Below are 16,246 nucleotides of genomic sequence, written 5' to 3'. Positions count from 1 at the left end.
AACAAAGATTAAAACCAAAACATATATATAAATATATATATACAGATGTATTTCTCACCAGCTAAATCTATTTCTAAAATAAAAATTTTATGAGTGGGCACATTAAACTTTCTGAAAACCACATTTAAAAACAAGCTAATGAGCAATCATTCTATTCAGTATTTGAAAACACAGAGAACAATTTAAATAAAACAGAGATTCTTATGAGTTAGTTATTCCTGTGTAACACAAACACAAGTGACAAATCCAAAAAGGTAACACAGATGGAAGAACTGGATTTATCATAATCTACATGTCCCAACTGGAGTAACTGCAACCAGTTTTGCAAGATTTTACTGTAGATGTATCACTGTTGTTACTTTGACTTCTCTAATTAGTCTTTTTTTTCCCCTTCATATGAAAAAGCATGTGGGGAAAAAAGAGAAAACCCTAAGCTATACAACTTTATCTTAACAATTAATTTGAATTTATTACCTAAATTGTATTTTCTAAAGAATGCAAACTTTGCTCTATTTCAAGGAGATAAAGGGGGAGAAAACCTTACTGCAATAAGGTCTCAAGAAGACCTTATAGGAGACGAGGGAGAAAGACCTCATCGCTCCCTACAACCATGTGAAAGGAGGTTGTAGTGAGGTAGGGTCAGCCTCTTCTCTCACGTAACAAGTGACAGGACAAGAGGAAACGGCCTCAAGCTGTGCCAGAGGACGTTTAGACTAGATATTGGAACAATTTCTTCCCCCAAAGGGTGGTCAGGCATTGGAACAGGCTGCCCAGGGCAGTGGTGCGATCACCACCCCTGGAAGCATTCACAAACCGTGTAGACGAGGCTCTCAGTGACACAGGCTAGTGGTGGCCTTGGCACAGCTGGGGTAAAGGCTGGACTTGATCTTAAAGGTCTTTTCCAACCTAACTGATTCTGTGACTCTATCTTCTGGCTTGCATCATCATTCCAACTTCCCTGTTAACTCTCCTCCCCATCACGACATCTCATGTGCTCCACTCTTCGCACAAGATATTCTATTGCTTGTGGGTTTGCCTTTCACTAGCACAGCGCTAAAGAACAGTTCAACTGCTTTCTATAACCACCCAGCTTCCTGCCTGAAGCACAAAATAGCTGTGTGCTCTTTACCCCGCCCAGCGATCTGCCCCAGCGAGCAGCAGCACTCAGCGAATCCCGGCTATCTCACCAGCGCCGTACAATGCCCAGGCGTAACAACCCCACGCACAGCCCCGCTGCAGGGCGGGCCTTCCGCGGCGGCCGCGGGGCGGGGTGGGCCACGGCCGCGTCCCCCTGCTGCGGCGGAAGATCGTTCGGAGGGCGGCTGCCGCACAGGTTCTGCTCACGGTAACGGGGCCCCTACGGGCGTTGGCAGCGGTGCCAGCGGCGCCAGCGGCCAGGGTCCGTGTGCGGTCCCGGGCCCGCCCCTGCCCGAGGCGCCTGGGCCCGCGGCGGGTTCCGGAGGCGGGCCGGGCTGTGCGGCCTGCGCGGCGCGGCCGGGAGCCGTTATGAGGCTGTAGCCGGTCTGTGTTCGCTTGTGCGCATCCCCAAGCCGCGGGTACTGCGGTTCGAGCTCGGCGGCCGCCGCAGTCGTAGCGGTGATGTATGTGTGGCTGAGGGAGAACTGCGGCCTGCGGGCACCGGCCTGACCTCCGTTGTTTTTCTCTGTTTCTAAGAAACCTGAGACTTGTTTCTTGCTGTGGGCTCTGCGTTGGTTGCGTGCACGGTCAGGAGACCAGAACGTGTTTCTCACGTTCAGAGAAGCTTCATTTCTATAGCAAAATCCTTCAGTCTCTCCAAAACTGGTTTTGATTATTAAGATAAAACTTTGCTGTGTTTGGAGATGTGTGGGACTGTCGTTTGCTTGGGAATAACAATATCATGCTAATTACAAAAGTTTCGCTGTTGTGTCCATACTTTGGGTGATAGTGTTGGTTATCTGCATATACTTGAACTTAATTCTGTCACCTAAATCCTTTTCCTAATAGTCGGTATGTTTTCAGGCATTTTTGTTTTGTGTTTTTAACTTAGTTGGTGCAATGACGGACTTTGAAAAGAACCTCCATCGGGATGCAATTTCCCAGCTGCACAATTTTGCTGCTGTTGGAGATGCAGCCAAACTGAAAGCATTGCTCAGCGTTTATCCGTCACTCATCAATGCAGCTGCAGATAATGGCTGGACAGCCCTGATGTATGGTGCCAGAAATGGACACCTTGAGGTTGTGCGGATTCTTCTTGAAGAAGGGTAGGCTGTTTAGTAGATCCTGTTGAAGAGCTCTAACCTGAATCCCTTTGCACCCATTTCAGCCTGATCTCAGGAAAGTAAATTACTTGACAGGTAGCAGAACTTTCAGGGTTCAAATTCAAATATACTGTGTCTGTTTATAACTGGATTCTGCTGCCATGACAGTTCCATATTTGCTAAGAAACTCGTTAAGAGTTAGGACTGTGTCTAAAATTATTCCTTTGGCCTTCAAGGATATATTGTCACTTTTCCCAGAGACCAGCAAAAGAAAGTTTGTATCCCATTCCAGCCACTGTACAGAGAACAAATATGGTATATTCGATTGTTCCACTTAGACTTCTTCTTTAAAGTTCATTTGTAATCGACCTGTATCTACATTACAGAATGTTTGCTGGCATACTGACAGCATACTTAAGTAGGACATGATAGACACACCTTTACCAAAGTTAGTGATTGATGTGTTTCAGTTATCTCTTATTTTTTGAACAATTCACTTCCTCCTTGAGCTGTCACATTATTTTCATCAGTCAGTATGACATGAAGCATGTTCATTGTTTCTTAGAAACATGCTGTCATACTTGTCTATCTTCAGGTCAACTCATGTAGTTCTATTTTTTCAAGACACTCAGCAAAGAATGCTTTAGCGTTCTCCTTGGGACCCCAAAGAAGATTCTTCTGAAGCCTAGATAGAGTCAGGACCCAAATATTTCAAATGGAGAATATTTCAAAATAAAGGGTGAAAGTCAGGTGGTGTGCTTCTACTAAGCTCTACATTAATCAAGCCCAGTGTGTTCCTTTCTGCAGCTCAAAAAGCAGAACAAAGCAAGTTCAGTTCATTTTCTGGTTATGAGTAATCTCAGTGTTCCACAGCCTCCAGTGATCATCCCATTCTTTTTAGTTTCAGTCCTGCCCAGATGCTGTGCCCTTTCCTGGGGCCAGTCATGGAGCATCAGGTGAACTGCTGTTTTGTACTGTTGTCAGTATGTTCTAGCATGTAGAGGAGTATCTCAATGCCAGATCTTGTGGACTGAAATCATCTGGGTGTTGAGGAGTCTTTTGAGATTTTGTGGGATTCACAAATTTGGTAAATAGCATAACAGTTTTTTAAGTTATGCTGACTGTAAAACTAGAGTGAATATCTGCTTGTAAATGTCCTTTTCAAAGCTGTTCTCTTAGGCAATTGAATATTGTTCCTGAGGTGATACTCTTGCCTCATTGGTCTCATTCTAGTTAATGCTTAGTCATAATAACCATTTGGACAAATACCGTTGCTGGATACATAAACGTGAATGTCTGTGCAGGTAGCATTGCATAACATTCCAGAAACTAATCCAGGAAAGCTAGTCAACTTTATATATTCATATTTGAGAAAAGCTGCAGGAAATGTTTGTAGACTGGAAAAAAAGTTCTTGGTGATATAACTAAACAGCAGCCTGATCACAGGCTGTATGCACATAAACAGATAGAAGGGGGAAGAAAAATTCAGAACAAAATTTAGTGGCTGAGAGATAGGAATTCCTAATTAAGTAGGAAATTAGACAAGATTGTGCCTAGAGGAGACAATAATAAATGGGCAAAAGTAGTTTCTTTAGCACCAAAACCTTGTAAATTAAGTTTTGAATGCTTTTCTAAAATGGACTCGAAACACCCTCGGAAACTACTAAGGTTAATGTAAAATCTCAAAACAGTCTTGCCTGTGGGACAGCTACATGTGCATCAGTTTTAAGAACTGACGAGTCTGGCCCCACATCTGCTGTGTAAGTTCTAGTTTACAGTGAAATTTCTGTTTTACTTACCCACTTGACTTAAAATTGACAAAAAAAAGTGCATTATTTTTGACATCCCAATCAATCCCAATCAGATATTTATTTTTTTTTTAATACAGAAATATGTATCATGAGTCGATGTTTCCTCATCTGTGTCACTTTGCAGACGTTTTGGTAACAAAGGGATCCCTTCAGGGACCAGCACTGGCATTTTAAGGGTGCTACTTCTCTCACTAAGCAGAGGCTGTATTTTTCATTCTGATTTTATGGTACATATTTTACCGTACCATTGGTACATATGGTACATATTTTACTTTTTTTGTTTTGTCTTGTTATTTGTGGTTATTCAGAAGAGACCTGTAACCTGGCTTTCAAAGTCCAAAGGTCCAAATGTAAATGTCCAGAGAAGGGCAGCAAAGCTGGTGAAAGGTGTAGAGAACAAGCCTTATGAGGAGGGTGTGGGGGAACTGGGGTTTTGTTTAGTCTGGGAAAAGGAGGCTGACAGGAGACCCCATCACTCTCTATACGCTACATGAAAGGAGGTTGTACTGAGGTGGGTGTTGGTCTCTTCTCCCAAGTAATAAATGGTAGGAAAGAGAGGAAACGGCCTTATATTGTTCCAAGGGAGAACAGATTGGATATTAGGAAAAGTTTTATCACCAAAAGGGTTATTAAGCTGTGAAACAGGCTGTCCAGGGAAGAGGTTGTGTTACCATCCCTGGAGGTATTTAAAAGATGTGTAGGTAGCACATAGTGACAGGATTTAGTGGTGGACTTGGCAGTGTTAGGTTTGCAGTTGGTCTCAATGATCTTAAAAGTCTTTTCCAACCTAAATGATTGTATAAGTCTATGATTTTTTTTATATTTTTTTTTAGTGATATGTTGTGTAGGATTTTAATTAATTCATTGCTGTTGTAATACTGCATTAACCATGGTAAATGATGGTCTGGAGTAGATCAACAAACTGGCGTCTCGCCTTAGCAAAAGAAAATGATGTAATGATGTGTGATTAGTCTTCATTACCATAATGCTGAGTATTTAGCCCTGGGACAGACAAACTGTCTAGAAGTTCTTGCATCTTAATAGTGTCAGATGTATAAGCTGTAATTAACAATAATACAGCATCAGGACTCAACATGTTTATCTTGGTAACCACTGTTCTTTTCTGTTTCTCTAGGTGTGACAGGACTATCGTTAATAAATCAAGGCAGACAGCTCTAGACATTGCTAAATTTTGGGGGTACAAGCACATAGTTAATTTGTTGGCTAATGTGAAGGGTGGGCAGAGGCCTACTTTTCTGTCAAATGAAACAAGGGAATATGAAAATTATTTTGGCTTGACACTTCTGGACAGAAGGAGTGATAAAAGAACAGATACCAAGTGGCTAAGCAAAAAACAAAGCCATCCAACTACAGTATACATTCTCTTCTCAAATCTGAGTCCTTTGGTTACTTTGGGTGGTGGAAAAGAGAGCTCTCAGCAGTCAGAAATAAAGCTTTGCAGACTGCACCACAAAGATGTGGAGCAGTACGTGAACCAAACCGAAGATGGGACCTTGATTTTCCTTGGAGTTGAGCTTCAGTTCTACACGAACCTGCTGGCTGCTTGCAATGGAAGAGTTCTGCAAGAAGATGAAGAGGATGGGTTAGTTGCTTGGTTTGCTCTTAGCATAGATTCTGCTTCAGCTGAGGAATTTAAACAGAAGCATGAGGACTGTTACTTTCTTCACCCACCAGTGCCAGCGCTACTGCAGCTACCTGAAAAAGAAGCTGGTAAGACGCATAAAAATCAGCAGTTATCAAACATGTATTCAGAAAGATACACTTTGGGATGCACTGAAACAATGCAAGGACAAACCACTGCAAAGGAATCTGGTGTTCTCAGTGGCTTTAGAAATACTGTAATTTTAAAAGCCTGGCAGTGGTTTTGTGAATAATTTGTACGTAAGTGTGTAAGAACTTGTGCAGTTGCCCAGGTGTTAGCAATGCCTTTGCATGGCAGTGGCAAGTACTGGACCATAAAATCTATTACTATTATGGTTTTATAAGCGCTGCTATTTAAATATTGATGCATGTGCATAACCGTTCTAAAATTAAGAAAAAATCTGTTGCTACTGAGTTTTCATTACGCAAAATGAAACTGTGCCATTAAGAAGAGTGTGTTGGACACTCATCTGAGAAGGAAACAGCATAAGCAAGTGTTAGAAAGTCAGGATCCCAAAGTGAATGAGTGTCATTATAGAGATGGTGTTAACAACTACTGTTGTAAGAAATTTGCTTTTGCAGAAAGATAAAGAGCAAGCTTGCACCTGAAGTTTGAATGGAGCAATGCATTATTATGTCAATACCTGTAGTAGCCCTGAAATGGTCATCTGGAAAAGGTGTGATATGTAATTCTGGCACTTTGCCCAGATAAAGTAGCTTTTGTGAGAAAGACAGCATATTGATCCGGATGAATTTGTTTCTGAATACATAAATTGGTCCGTAGTGTGTTCTATTGCACGTGCTATGCTACAAAGATCTGAATAACTTACATTGCTCAACAATTCAAGCCATAGTCTTACTTAGATTTTTATGTTAAACTTTACTACTTGCTTTTTCTGTGCTGTTAAAAGCTTACATGAATTGGTCATTGATTTTGTGTCTTTTCAATATATTCTTTTAAAGGAGTAGTAGCCCAGGCTAGATCTGTTCTAGCATGGCACAGTCGCTACCGATTCTGCCCGACATGTGGGAGTGCAACCAAGATTGAAGAAGCGGGTTACAAGAAAACTTGTTTAAAAGAAGATTGTCCCAGTCTCCAAGGTGTTCACAACACATCATATCCAAGAGTTGGTGAGAATATTGCAGGATTTATGGAAGTGGCTTATTTTCCTTTAGTTACTTCAGCTCTTGCTTCAGTTTCAGGTCTTAACAAACGTGTCTTTCCCCAGAGTATGTGTGTCTCAGCTCTACTCAGGACTAAGTAGTTCAGGCTTTTCTTTCTTGCAGTAGTCTGTGACAAAGCATTCTTGTGACAATACCAGTCTTTATTGCAATGGATTAATACCAATTAGAAGTTCCAACAACATAAATGAGATACTAGCAATATAAAGGGTCACATTTTAGTTTATTTTTTTCCCTACATACTGTTTTCTCACCTGTTGCAAGCCATCTGAGCTTGAAATAGCTCTGTATCAAATTTGGCCATATATCAAATTTCTCATACAGTGCTCATTTTCCTGTAATGCCACTTTGACTGTATTAGACATCTTCACTGCCTTTCATTATTCACTGTCAGTCACAGACTGCCAGGCCTATTTCTACTCAGAATATAAGCTTGTATAGGCAGTCTTCTATAGCTCCTTTTGTTTATCTGTTGCAAAGGAAGTGTACTGTGTTACTGATGGGGAAACAAGGAAGGAAAAATACCGCTTCTTCCTGGATCTTTTGGTGATTGCGATCACCTTTCCTTCTGCTGTCCTGTCCTCTCTTTTGCAGATGTAGTTCTAGATGTATGTGTATTATATTTCTGGATTTCATGTTCTCTTACATGCTGTAGATACATCTTTGTAGTAGTAAAAGCAATTCTGTCATATTCTTCTGTCTTACGGACTATAGTGAAGCTTGCTAAAATACCAGTGCCTGTTTCTTTAAAGTCTCTAGCACAACAAACTTGGAGAGGAGTAGGTTTATATAGGAAAGACTGATGAACCAGCATTTTCTACTGATAACTCTCTGAAGAAAGTTTACAGACAGCAATACTGCATGATACACACTGTGCTATATGGCACATATGTTTGAGCAGGACAGCAGTCTCTCAAATTATTGTTTATAGTGGTTGCTGAATCAAGCTTTTTCATACAGAAAATACTGGTGTTCTGAAAAACCACCCAACATGGAAAGCAATAGCTGGAGAAAAAAGTATATAAAGGCAGGGGTAGATAGAAAAAACTAAAACCCAAAACAGTTTCTCTGATTGAGAAGCTTAAGAGCTAGATAACAATAAAAATGGGGAAAAGATGACAGATGAACAATGTGCAGAAAGGCATGACAAAAAGAATGACACCAATAGGAGAAAATATTAAACAAGAGTGAAAAAGATGCATAAAATGACCAGAAGTGAGAAAGTAGATAAAAGTGCAACATCAGATGAGATATTGATAGCAAATGGTCAACGAAGTCAAAAGTGGCAAGTTTATTCAGTGTACACATTGTAAATGGAGTATCTGGTTCTTCTTTGGTATTTCAGTCAAAAGTACGTTTCATACCTGTGTTTGTACAGAAGGTGATAGTAAACTGGTTTTCCTGCAGAAATTACTGCTGTCTGGTGAATGCATAGCTAGGTTAATATTGCTGGTACTCATAACAGATTGTGTGCTTTGGTTGCAGGTAATTAGTGTCATTTTAAGCCTTGGCTAGTAAACTGCTTCTACTAAGCATAGGTGTTGCAAAACAAAGTAAACAGATACCTTGCAGGAGATAAAAAACCCATCAAACTGAAATAAAGTAACATCTTGCTCTGGGCCTCTATACAATTCTGATGTCAGTCACTTAAAGGTATCTTACTTGTACTTACATGTATTGGTATTGAATAGGCTGAAATTTATTACTGCTTTTAATTCCCTCAAATGTTAAAATACATTCCTTTCATGTGCCTTACAGACCCTGTTGTAATAATGCAAGTCATCCATCCAGATGGCAACCACTGCCTTTTAGGTAGGCAGAAGAGATTTCCCCCAGGAATGTTTACCTGTCTTGCTGGATTTGTAGAACCTGGTGAGTAATTTTATTTTCCCTTACCAAATGTTTTTTCTCAGATATTAGTATTGTCCATTGAAAATAATACAGAAATATGTTTGATGTTATGTCAAATAAATATTTTTGCTACCTGTTAGGTAGCCTGTCCTGTACTTTCCAGCAGTTGATTTATGAAAAAAAAAAAAGCAACATAAGTAAATATAATTTTAAAATAGCTTTCTGATCACATTTTTAAGTGAAAAAGACATTTTAAAACACATATAAGGTCTTGTCTTTGGTGATATTTAGCAAGGGATTTTAGCATAGGAAATGTAAGAGTTAAAAAGTTAACCTAAAGTTAGGCATATGCTTACACATTTAGAGCCTGCTTGATTACATGGTAGAAAAACAGAAATTAATATCATTTTGAAAGAAAAGTAAAGAGGTATTATTGCTGAACACAGCTAGCAAAATAGTTGGAATTAGTTACCAGTATTAGAAGCTGCAGAACAACGTTTAAAACATTTTATTTTGGGAATATATCTCAATCACCAGTGAAACTGTAGTGTATAACTGTATTTAGTAACTGCATGCAGGTGAAATACAGTGATTGCATGAAAAAGTTTATTCAAGTATCATTTGAAAAGTCAAGATATTTATTTCTTCACTGCTTGCTTTCTTCTGTTGGCCTTATTTCTGATAGTGAATTCAAGTATATAAACTGAAATTTAAGATCTCAGCAGCAGCTTCTAATCAGCTGAGTGTAGCTGAACTAAAACTTCTTTCTCTGATGTGTGGACTGTCTGCTTTAATGAACCTGTAATCAGTGGTTACAACGCGGTACAGGTATGCGTATACCTATTACTATCAACACTCTACATAAATATCTAGTACTTTTCCATGAATATGGAAGTAAAGCTTTCCATTGCAGTTCAAGTTTGGAGAATTGTCTGTATGTATTAAGACAATGAAGAATGAGTCAGGCAAAGTGAATAATACAAAGCAGAAGTATGTGCAAGTCTTCTTGAGCCTCTATTTTCTTACTATTGTAAATTTAAATACTGATTTTCAAGTTGTGTTACATGCTGTTACAATCGTAGTGAAAATCAAAAAACTAATGCTATTTGTAAATGAACAGATCAGCGTTTCAAAAGTAGTTAAAGGAACAATATATTTCCTACCCGATTTTGGACATTTTACATGTGGTAATAATAGCTTACATGTAGGGTAAATTAGCAATTCAGGAAATAAATACTATGCTGGAGGAATTATCGTACTTTTTTTTCGAAGTTCCATTTTGCTTTGGTGGCTTGTTTTACTTTACCAGACTTCTGTATCTTGTGCTTAAGGTCTATGCTCTGATCTGTGAACTAAATCTCTATAGATAATTGTCTTGGGCAGTTTCAAATCTTTTGAGTCAGTTCAAAGCACAGGATGTAATCATTGCTTGGAGTATTTTCATCAGCTGCTTGTTCTTTGCCCTTTTTGATTAGGTGAAACAATAGAAGATGCTGTCCGAAGAGAAGTAGAAGAGGAGGCTGGAGTCAAAATTGGCCATGTTCAGTATGTCTCTTGTCAGCCATGGCCAATGCCCTCCTCCTTAATGATTGGCTGCTTAGCTGTTGCAGTGTCTACAGAAATTAAAGTTGACAAGAATGAAATAGAGGATGCCCGCTGGTTCACTAGAGAACAGGTAAAGTTCAATTTAATTTCCTTCTTGTATTGATTACTCTGTGACTGTATAGGTTCTGGCATACAATAGATACTTGGGGTTTTTTCAGCAAGTTGAATAAGCATGTATACTCTCCATTTTATCAATCTACAATTGCATTATATTGTAATTGTAGATTACACGCAACAAAGAGAAAGGCAGATATTCACAGTAATTTCTAAGTCACTTTTCATTTTGGCAGTAGTAGTATTTAATAGCATTCATCATCTTGAGTTTCTCCAAACAAGAATGCCATGAGATTTGTTGTGAGGAGGGAGGTTTAGGTAAAAACTCTGTGAATTCATTACTTTGAACATCTTTTTCCGTTCAGTGCTTTAATACACTAGCATTGAACTCTGAGGTATTCTTACTTTGAATACTCTTTGTATAAATACAAAGTTTAGTCTGCATTAATAGGAAATTCTACATTTAGCTTTTTTGAGTACTTAAAGTATAGTCAAATAAAAGAGAGGAAAGAAAGTCTTTCACAGAAAGATTTAAGTTCATGAGTGGAAAAAGGAAAGATTGCTTACGCAAATAGTCTTCACAGGCTTTTCCACAGGCTACTTAGGAGCTAAACTTTTAATAACACTGTACTTCTGCCTAGCAGTTGCAAGTGTTTTAGCTCTGTAAGTCAGCTTAAAGGCAAAGTTAGTCAACTATAATCTCAGTGCATTCCTGACATCACTGTGCGCATTATTTTAAATGAGTTCTGAATACAGTCAGTCATATACATGTTGGTCTAGAGGTGGAACTAAATGTACTTCAGAAATGTGCTAAACTGAAACTGCTGAAAGTGTGCTCCCATGTTGCTTGTGAGTGCTTCAGAAACTGAACAAAACACATTTCTTTCTGCACTATGTGTGGGGGAATAGAAAAAAAAATCAAAAAAAAAAAAAAAAGTCATTTATGGAAGACTGTAGAGCACCATCTGGTGGTCTTTACCGTAAAAAAGCTTCACACAAACCTTAAATATTTTGTAACAGTCAGTCTCCAGACTTGTATTAGAAAGAAGGTATCCTTTGGGGCACCTTTGAGCTCAAAAATGTCAGCATTCACACATAATCCTCTGGAGAATCTGGTAGTGGCTCTTTACTAGCAATAGTAATGGTAGACTGATTGATTATTATAATAAGAGAATTCCTGCCCTCATAAAATGTTAGATTCCATGTACTTTCTAATACTATTTTCTAAAGAAAAAAATCTGTCTTTATTGCAGGTCATGGAAGTTCTCGTTAAAGGAAACCAGCGTTCATTCTTTGTACCACCGAGTCGAGCTATTGCGCACCAGTTGATAAAACATTGGATTGGAATGAATGCTAATCTTTAATAAGTGATTCAAGTTAAATTACTTTTTCTAGTGAATGCTAAATTAGGAATAAATTAGAAAGAATTGTTTATCTACTAAATGTGCAAACATGATTTTTTGAGCCTTTTCTTTGGTTCCTGAGCTACTGTATGCAAACCTTTGTATGCTTTTTCACATCTGAATTAGAACTAGACAACAACCCAGTAATTATCCCAAGCAAGCAAGCCACAAATAGGTAAAACTGGTACCTTGTTGTGCACAGGCTTTTTTTTTTTGTTTGTTTGTTTGTTTTGGAATCAAATTATTATGCTTTTTGCTGTTATGCTCTGAATGTTTGATTTGGCCTTTTCTGTCCCCCACTGGAAGGAGTCACAGCATTACAAGGAGGCCTGACCTTGCCTGCTGTTTGAACACTGTATTTCCATCCTTCCAATTTGTCTTAATTGTTTCATTCTCATTTTTTCCTATCCATTCTTTAAATTCTGCCTGGCACAAAAATCAGCATTCAATGTTGAAAGTCTTATCAACAATGGTTATTTTTAAGCTAATGGCATACTTAAATGGTAAATAGGTAGTACTTTATACCTTTTTACATCAATGACCCCCTAAGAGTATTTGCTCCCCCGCTTTGATTTAGCCTGCGCCTACCCAATTGTACATCAGCCTGAATTTAAAGGTATAACACAGTATTCTGTTTATGAAATATACTGGAGAACCATCCTCAAAAGCCTAAATATTAGGTATTTTTATATGAGAATAATGTATTTACTGACCCTAAGCAGTGAATTATTTCATTCTCTGATAATTGGAAATGTAAGAGTAATGGAGGAGAAAAGTAGATTAATTAAACAATTCATAATATCTCAGAATATGTACAGAGTTCTTTCATGGAAATGAAGACACTAAGATTGTTACTACTGTTAGGAATTCTACAGTTAAAAGAAATATATTAACTCCAGCTGTAAGACTGGGAAAGCAACGTAGAAATTAAAATATTTACTTACTTATATTTAATACTGCAGTTCAGATTTGTGCCTTAATTTATTGTGTTATTGAAAAGAATGTTAATATTCTTTCAAAATGGAAGGTTATAAAAGTATACTGTATTATTAATGTCATTATGTAATGGTTCACTAGTCAGTGATTATGCATTCATTGCAGTGATGAAATGCAAATGAATGAAAGGAAATACAATGATAGTTGTAAATATTAACTTATCATATGATAATTGGTTTCTTCAGAGTAATTTGAATTTTTTTTAATCAGTGAATGATTTCAGATTTGTTTCAGAATGCTCTGCAAACTGGAATCAGTAAAAAATTTTACAAATCCTAATGGTTCTTTTTTTTCCATCCAGTGTCATACTATACTCAGCAGCTTTGTTTTTTTTTTTTTAAAACAGTGTGTATCAAACTTTAAAGCAAGAAGCATTTCTGACAGACTTGGAAGAGTTGACAAATCATTACATTGTTTGATTCATTCCCTTGTTTCAGCTATACCTACAAATGAAGAAAACCAGGTTATCTATCTGTTGAGCCATCTGAAAATGAGAAGGAAGCAATACACTGCTTCCCTTAAAAATTGCTTTTAAGGGGAACCATGAAAAGCTACCAGTGGGACTGCATGTTATCAGTGGAATTGATCTTTTAAAAAAATGTGGGACCAAAGGAAGCCTAGTTGCAGGTTGTTCATACGTGTAAAGGGTAATGCATGTAAACAGTGGTGGAAGCTAAGAAATGGAATTTTTAGCTAGTACTATATAATTACACTTTAAGAAAGATGAACAAGGAAGGGATGAGGATCAAATGGAGGAGGGAAGATAAAGAGCAAATACAGGTAGCATAAAGATAAAGTATTTATGACATTGAGGTAACTAAGAATACATGTAGAAGACCCATCCTAATATTAATTTTTTGTGTAGGAAATTATAACGGGTTCCTATAACTGTGAATCTCAGTATCCATAACCAATACTGATATTAAGAATCAGACTATTTTTTAATTGACAATGTGTATAAACAATATATTTCTGCAATTACAGTGCTAATAAATAATCTGAAAATTTTCATTTTTCTTCATGAATAAAAGTAGAAAAAGGATAGTTTAAAAAGAAAATACTTCCATAATCTCCGAGTTTGAAAGTAGTATTTTACTGATCTTTCAGCTTTAATTACTTCTGGTGTTGCAACAATTTTTAATATATATATATTTTCAAAACCTACACCAATGCTCCTTTTCAAGCTTTCTTTTTTCCCTTCCCAACAGATGAACCATTCATGGAGTACATGACAAATACCCTTTGCTTAAGAAAAGTAATTTTATAATTTTAATCTCTTATTTAAAGTGAAACTTTCCCTGGCTTTTTATTGCTTAATTTGACCTGTTTGTAGGTTGTAGGATTTAGTTATAGTTTGAAAATACCTATGCATAGTCATTTTCTGGAGGATAGGTATTGTTTGCAGATTGCATGTGAAATATCTACTTGAAGAAGCAAATGCTGTAGTTATTTAGCAACTAGAGCAATTTAGAAAACTGTTGCAAATTAAATTTAGCAACAGTTAGAGTGTAGGAGTTCTAACTGGAATATGGTGGCAGGAACACCTCTGTAAGATTTTCAGTTATTTACTTACTCCAAAAGGCTGTAGGTTTGCAGTATTCCTTAAACCTTAAAAATAGAGAGGGTTTGTTCACACTGCGTAATAATGGTCTTGCTCTCTTCTCTCTTGCTTGTATAATGGTGCTAGAACAAAAAGAATACTCATTACCTATAGATGGACAAGGCAGAAAATTCTGGGGATGCCTTTCCTCCCAATTTGCCTGTACACTGCAGAGAATTAACTTCAGTGTATAATTTGTAAATATTATGTATTTTACCTGGTTTTGAAATTACAGTAATTTACAAATAGTAAAAGTAGTAATGAAGTTAAAAAAATAGATGAGGTGTTTAAACACAAACCAAAATAGATAGCACTAACCAAGATGAAAGCTCATGTGGTAACATGACCTTACATATTGTGTTAGGTACATACAGAAAGTTGCCTGAAATGAATGGGAAGAGTTATGAACATAACGATATTTAGGGCAACTTTGCTAAAGAATTGAAATGCAGCTTTTAAAATTATGCTCACTATTTTCTGAATGGGAGCCATTGTTCCCTCTATCTACATATAAGGTGAGGTTTTCAGCATAAACCTGGACTCAAGCCGCGTTGCTTAGTAAAGAGGCTCATGCTCCTAAATTCTTTGGTGCACTTTGAAAATCCCACTCTCACTCAGCTGCACCCTCAGAAGCTGGAAAATTTACAAATACCTAGCAAGGTTTTCCCATGCAGGTATGACTTCTGATGAACCAAAAACAATTAAGAAGCAAAAATAGAGATGCAATTTAGAGGGTGTTTGACTAGTTTATCTTTTGTGACTGAACTGTATTTTCTGCGGCTGCGGATCATTAAATCATAGAATCACAGAATGGTTTGGGTTGGAAAGGACCTTAAGATCATTCAGTTCCAACCCCCCTGCCATGGACAGGGACATCTCCCACAGGACCAGGTTGCTCAAGGCCCTGTCCAACCCGGCCTTGAGCACTCCCAGGGATGGAGCATTTGTAACTTCCCTGGGCAACCCATTCCAGTGCATCACCACCCTCACAGTAAAGAACTTCTTCCTTATGTCTAACCTGAACTTCCCCAGTTTAAGTTTAAACCCATTACCCCTTGTCCTATCACTACAGTCCCTGATGAGGAGTCCCTCTCCAGCACCCTTGTAGGCCCCCTTCAGATACTGGAAGGCTGCTATGAGCTCTTCATGCAGCCTTCTCTTCTCTAGGCTGAACAGCCCCAACTTTCTCAGCCTGTCTTCATACACGAGGTGCTCCAGCCCGCTTACGATCCTCATGGCCCTCCTCTGGACTTGCTCCAACAGCTCCATGTACTTGTTCGGTGTTTTCTACATACCATGTAAGCACAATACCAGTTGTGACATTTTTACAAACTTCACGTTGGTCCCTGTAAGCCTACTACTTCCATTTTTTTTTCATATTGAGTATGTGTAAACATTTGAATAATAACATCATTCCAGTGTTGATACTATAATTAAAATTACATTTTGTGGTTTGTGTAGGAGTATTGCCAAGTTGGTAAATGATTACCTTGAACTCTATACCATGTGAAGGAAAAAGGGGTGGATGTCAGCAGGCTAATTAAAGGTAGACCAGTCATGATGTTTCATGGAATTAAATATACTGATCGGATTCTGAGCTTAGGAGACAGAAATAGAAAAAGAAGTGGAGCAAGGCTGTGAACAATGTTGCTCCCTCTTTTATCTTTATTTTTAATTGAGTAATCTGGTTAAGACTTTTCAGACAAAGCTGACATTTTACAAAGCCCCAGTAAGTTGAGTTATTTTTCTTCTCTGCTTTAGATGTTAAAAATTAAATAACTAGTAGTCCTTTATTGCTTCAGTGATTGGAATGATATTGCTGACTGGGGTCGACAGTACAGA

At 37.9% G+C, this 16,246-nt stretch overlaps 1 protein-coding gene across 4 annotated transcripts; it reads left to right on the top strand.

Moving 5' to 3' along the window:
* Positions 1-1,041: 1,041 nt before the first annotated feature.
* Positions 1,042-14,546, top strand: NUDT12 (nudix hydrolase 12). 4 transcript variants are annotated; one of them, XM_030512819.1, is made up of 8 exons: positions 1,247-1,345; positions 2,030-2,243; positions 5,187-5,782; positions 6,677-6,844; positions 8,654-8,767; positions 10,222-10,421; positions 11,659-11,777; positions 12,059-14,546. In XM_030512819.1, the coding sequence occupies exons 2-7, from the start codon at positions 2,038-2,040 to the stop codon at positions 11,767-11,769; spliced, it is 1,395 nt and encodes a 464-aa protein (XP_030368679.1). In that variant the 5' UTR covers positions 1,247-1,345; positions 2,030-2,037; the 3' UTR covers positions 11,770-11,777; positions 12,059-14,546. The 4 variants fall into 4 exon arrangements, with proteins under 4 accessions (XP_030368681.1, XP_030368679.1, XP_030368680.1 ...); XM_030512820.1 differs by lacking the exon at positions 1,247-1,345 and adding an exon at positions 1,473-1,511; XM_030512822.1 differs by lacking the exon at positions 1,247-1,345 and adding an exon at positions 3,148-3,196 and having other exon boundaries at positions 2,173-2,243.
* Positions 14,547-16,246: the final 1,700 nt, after the last annotated feature.

Source organism: Strigops habroptila, chromosome Z (genome assembly GCF_004027225.2).
Source record: "Strigops habroptila isolate Jane chromosome Z, bStrHab1.2.pri, whole genome shotgun sequence".
In the NCBI taxonomy this organism is placed as follows: domain Eukaryota; kingdom Metazoa; phylum Chordata; class Aves; order Psittaciformes; family Psittacidae; genus Strigops; species Strigops habroptila.
The sequence above is the reverse complement of the archived record's forward strand: the minus strand, read 5'-3'. Positions and strand labels throughout refer to the sequence as shown.

Excerpts from the sequence above, each read along its gene's own strand:
- NUDT12 (XM_030512819.1), top strand. The coding sequence starts at position 2,038 with ATGACGGACTTTGAAAAGAACCTCCATCGGGATGCAATTTCCCAGCTG. Across the intron at positions 5,783-6,676 it reads GCTACCTGAAAAAGAAGCTG|GAGTAGTAGCCCAGGCTAGA; the intron begins GTAAGACGCATA and ends ATTCTTTTAAAG. Across the intron at positions 8,768-10,221 it reads TGCTGGATTTGTAGAACCTG|GTGAAACAATAGAAGATGCT; the intron begins GTGAGTAATTTT and ends CTTTTTGATTAG.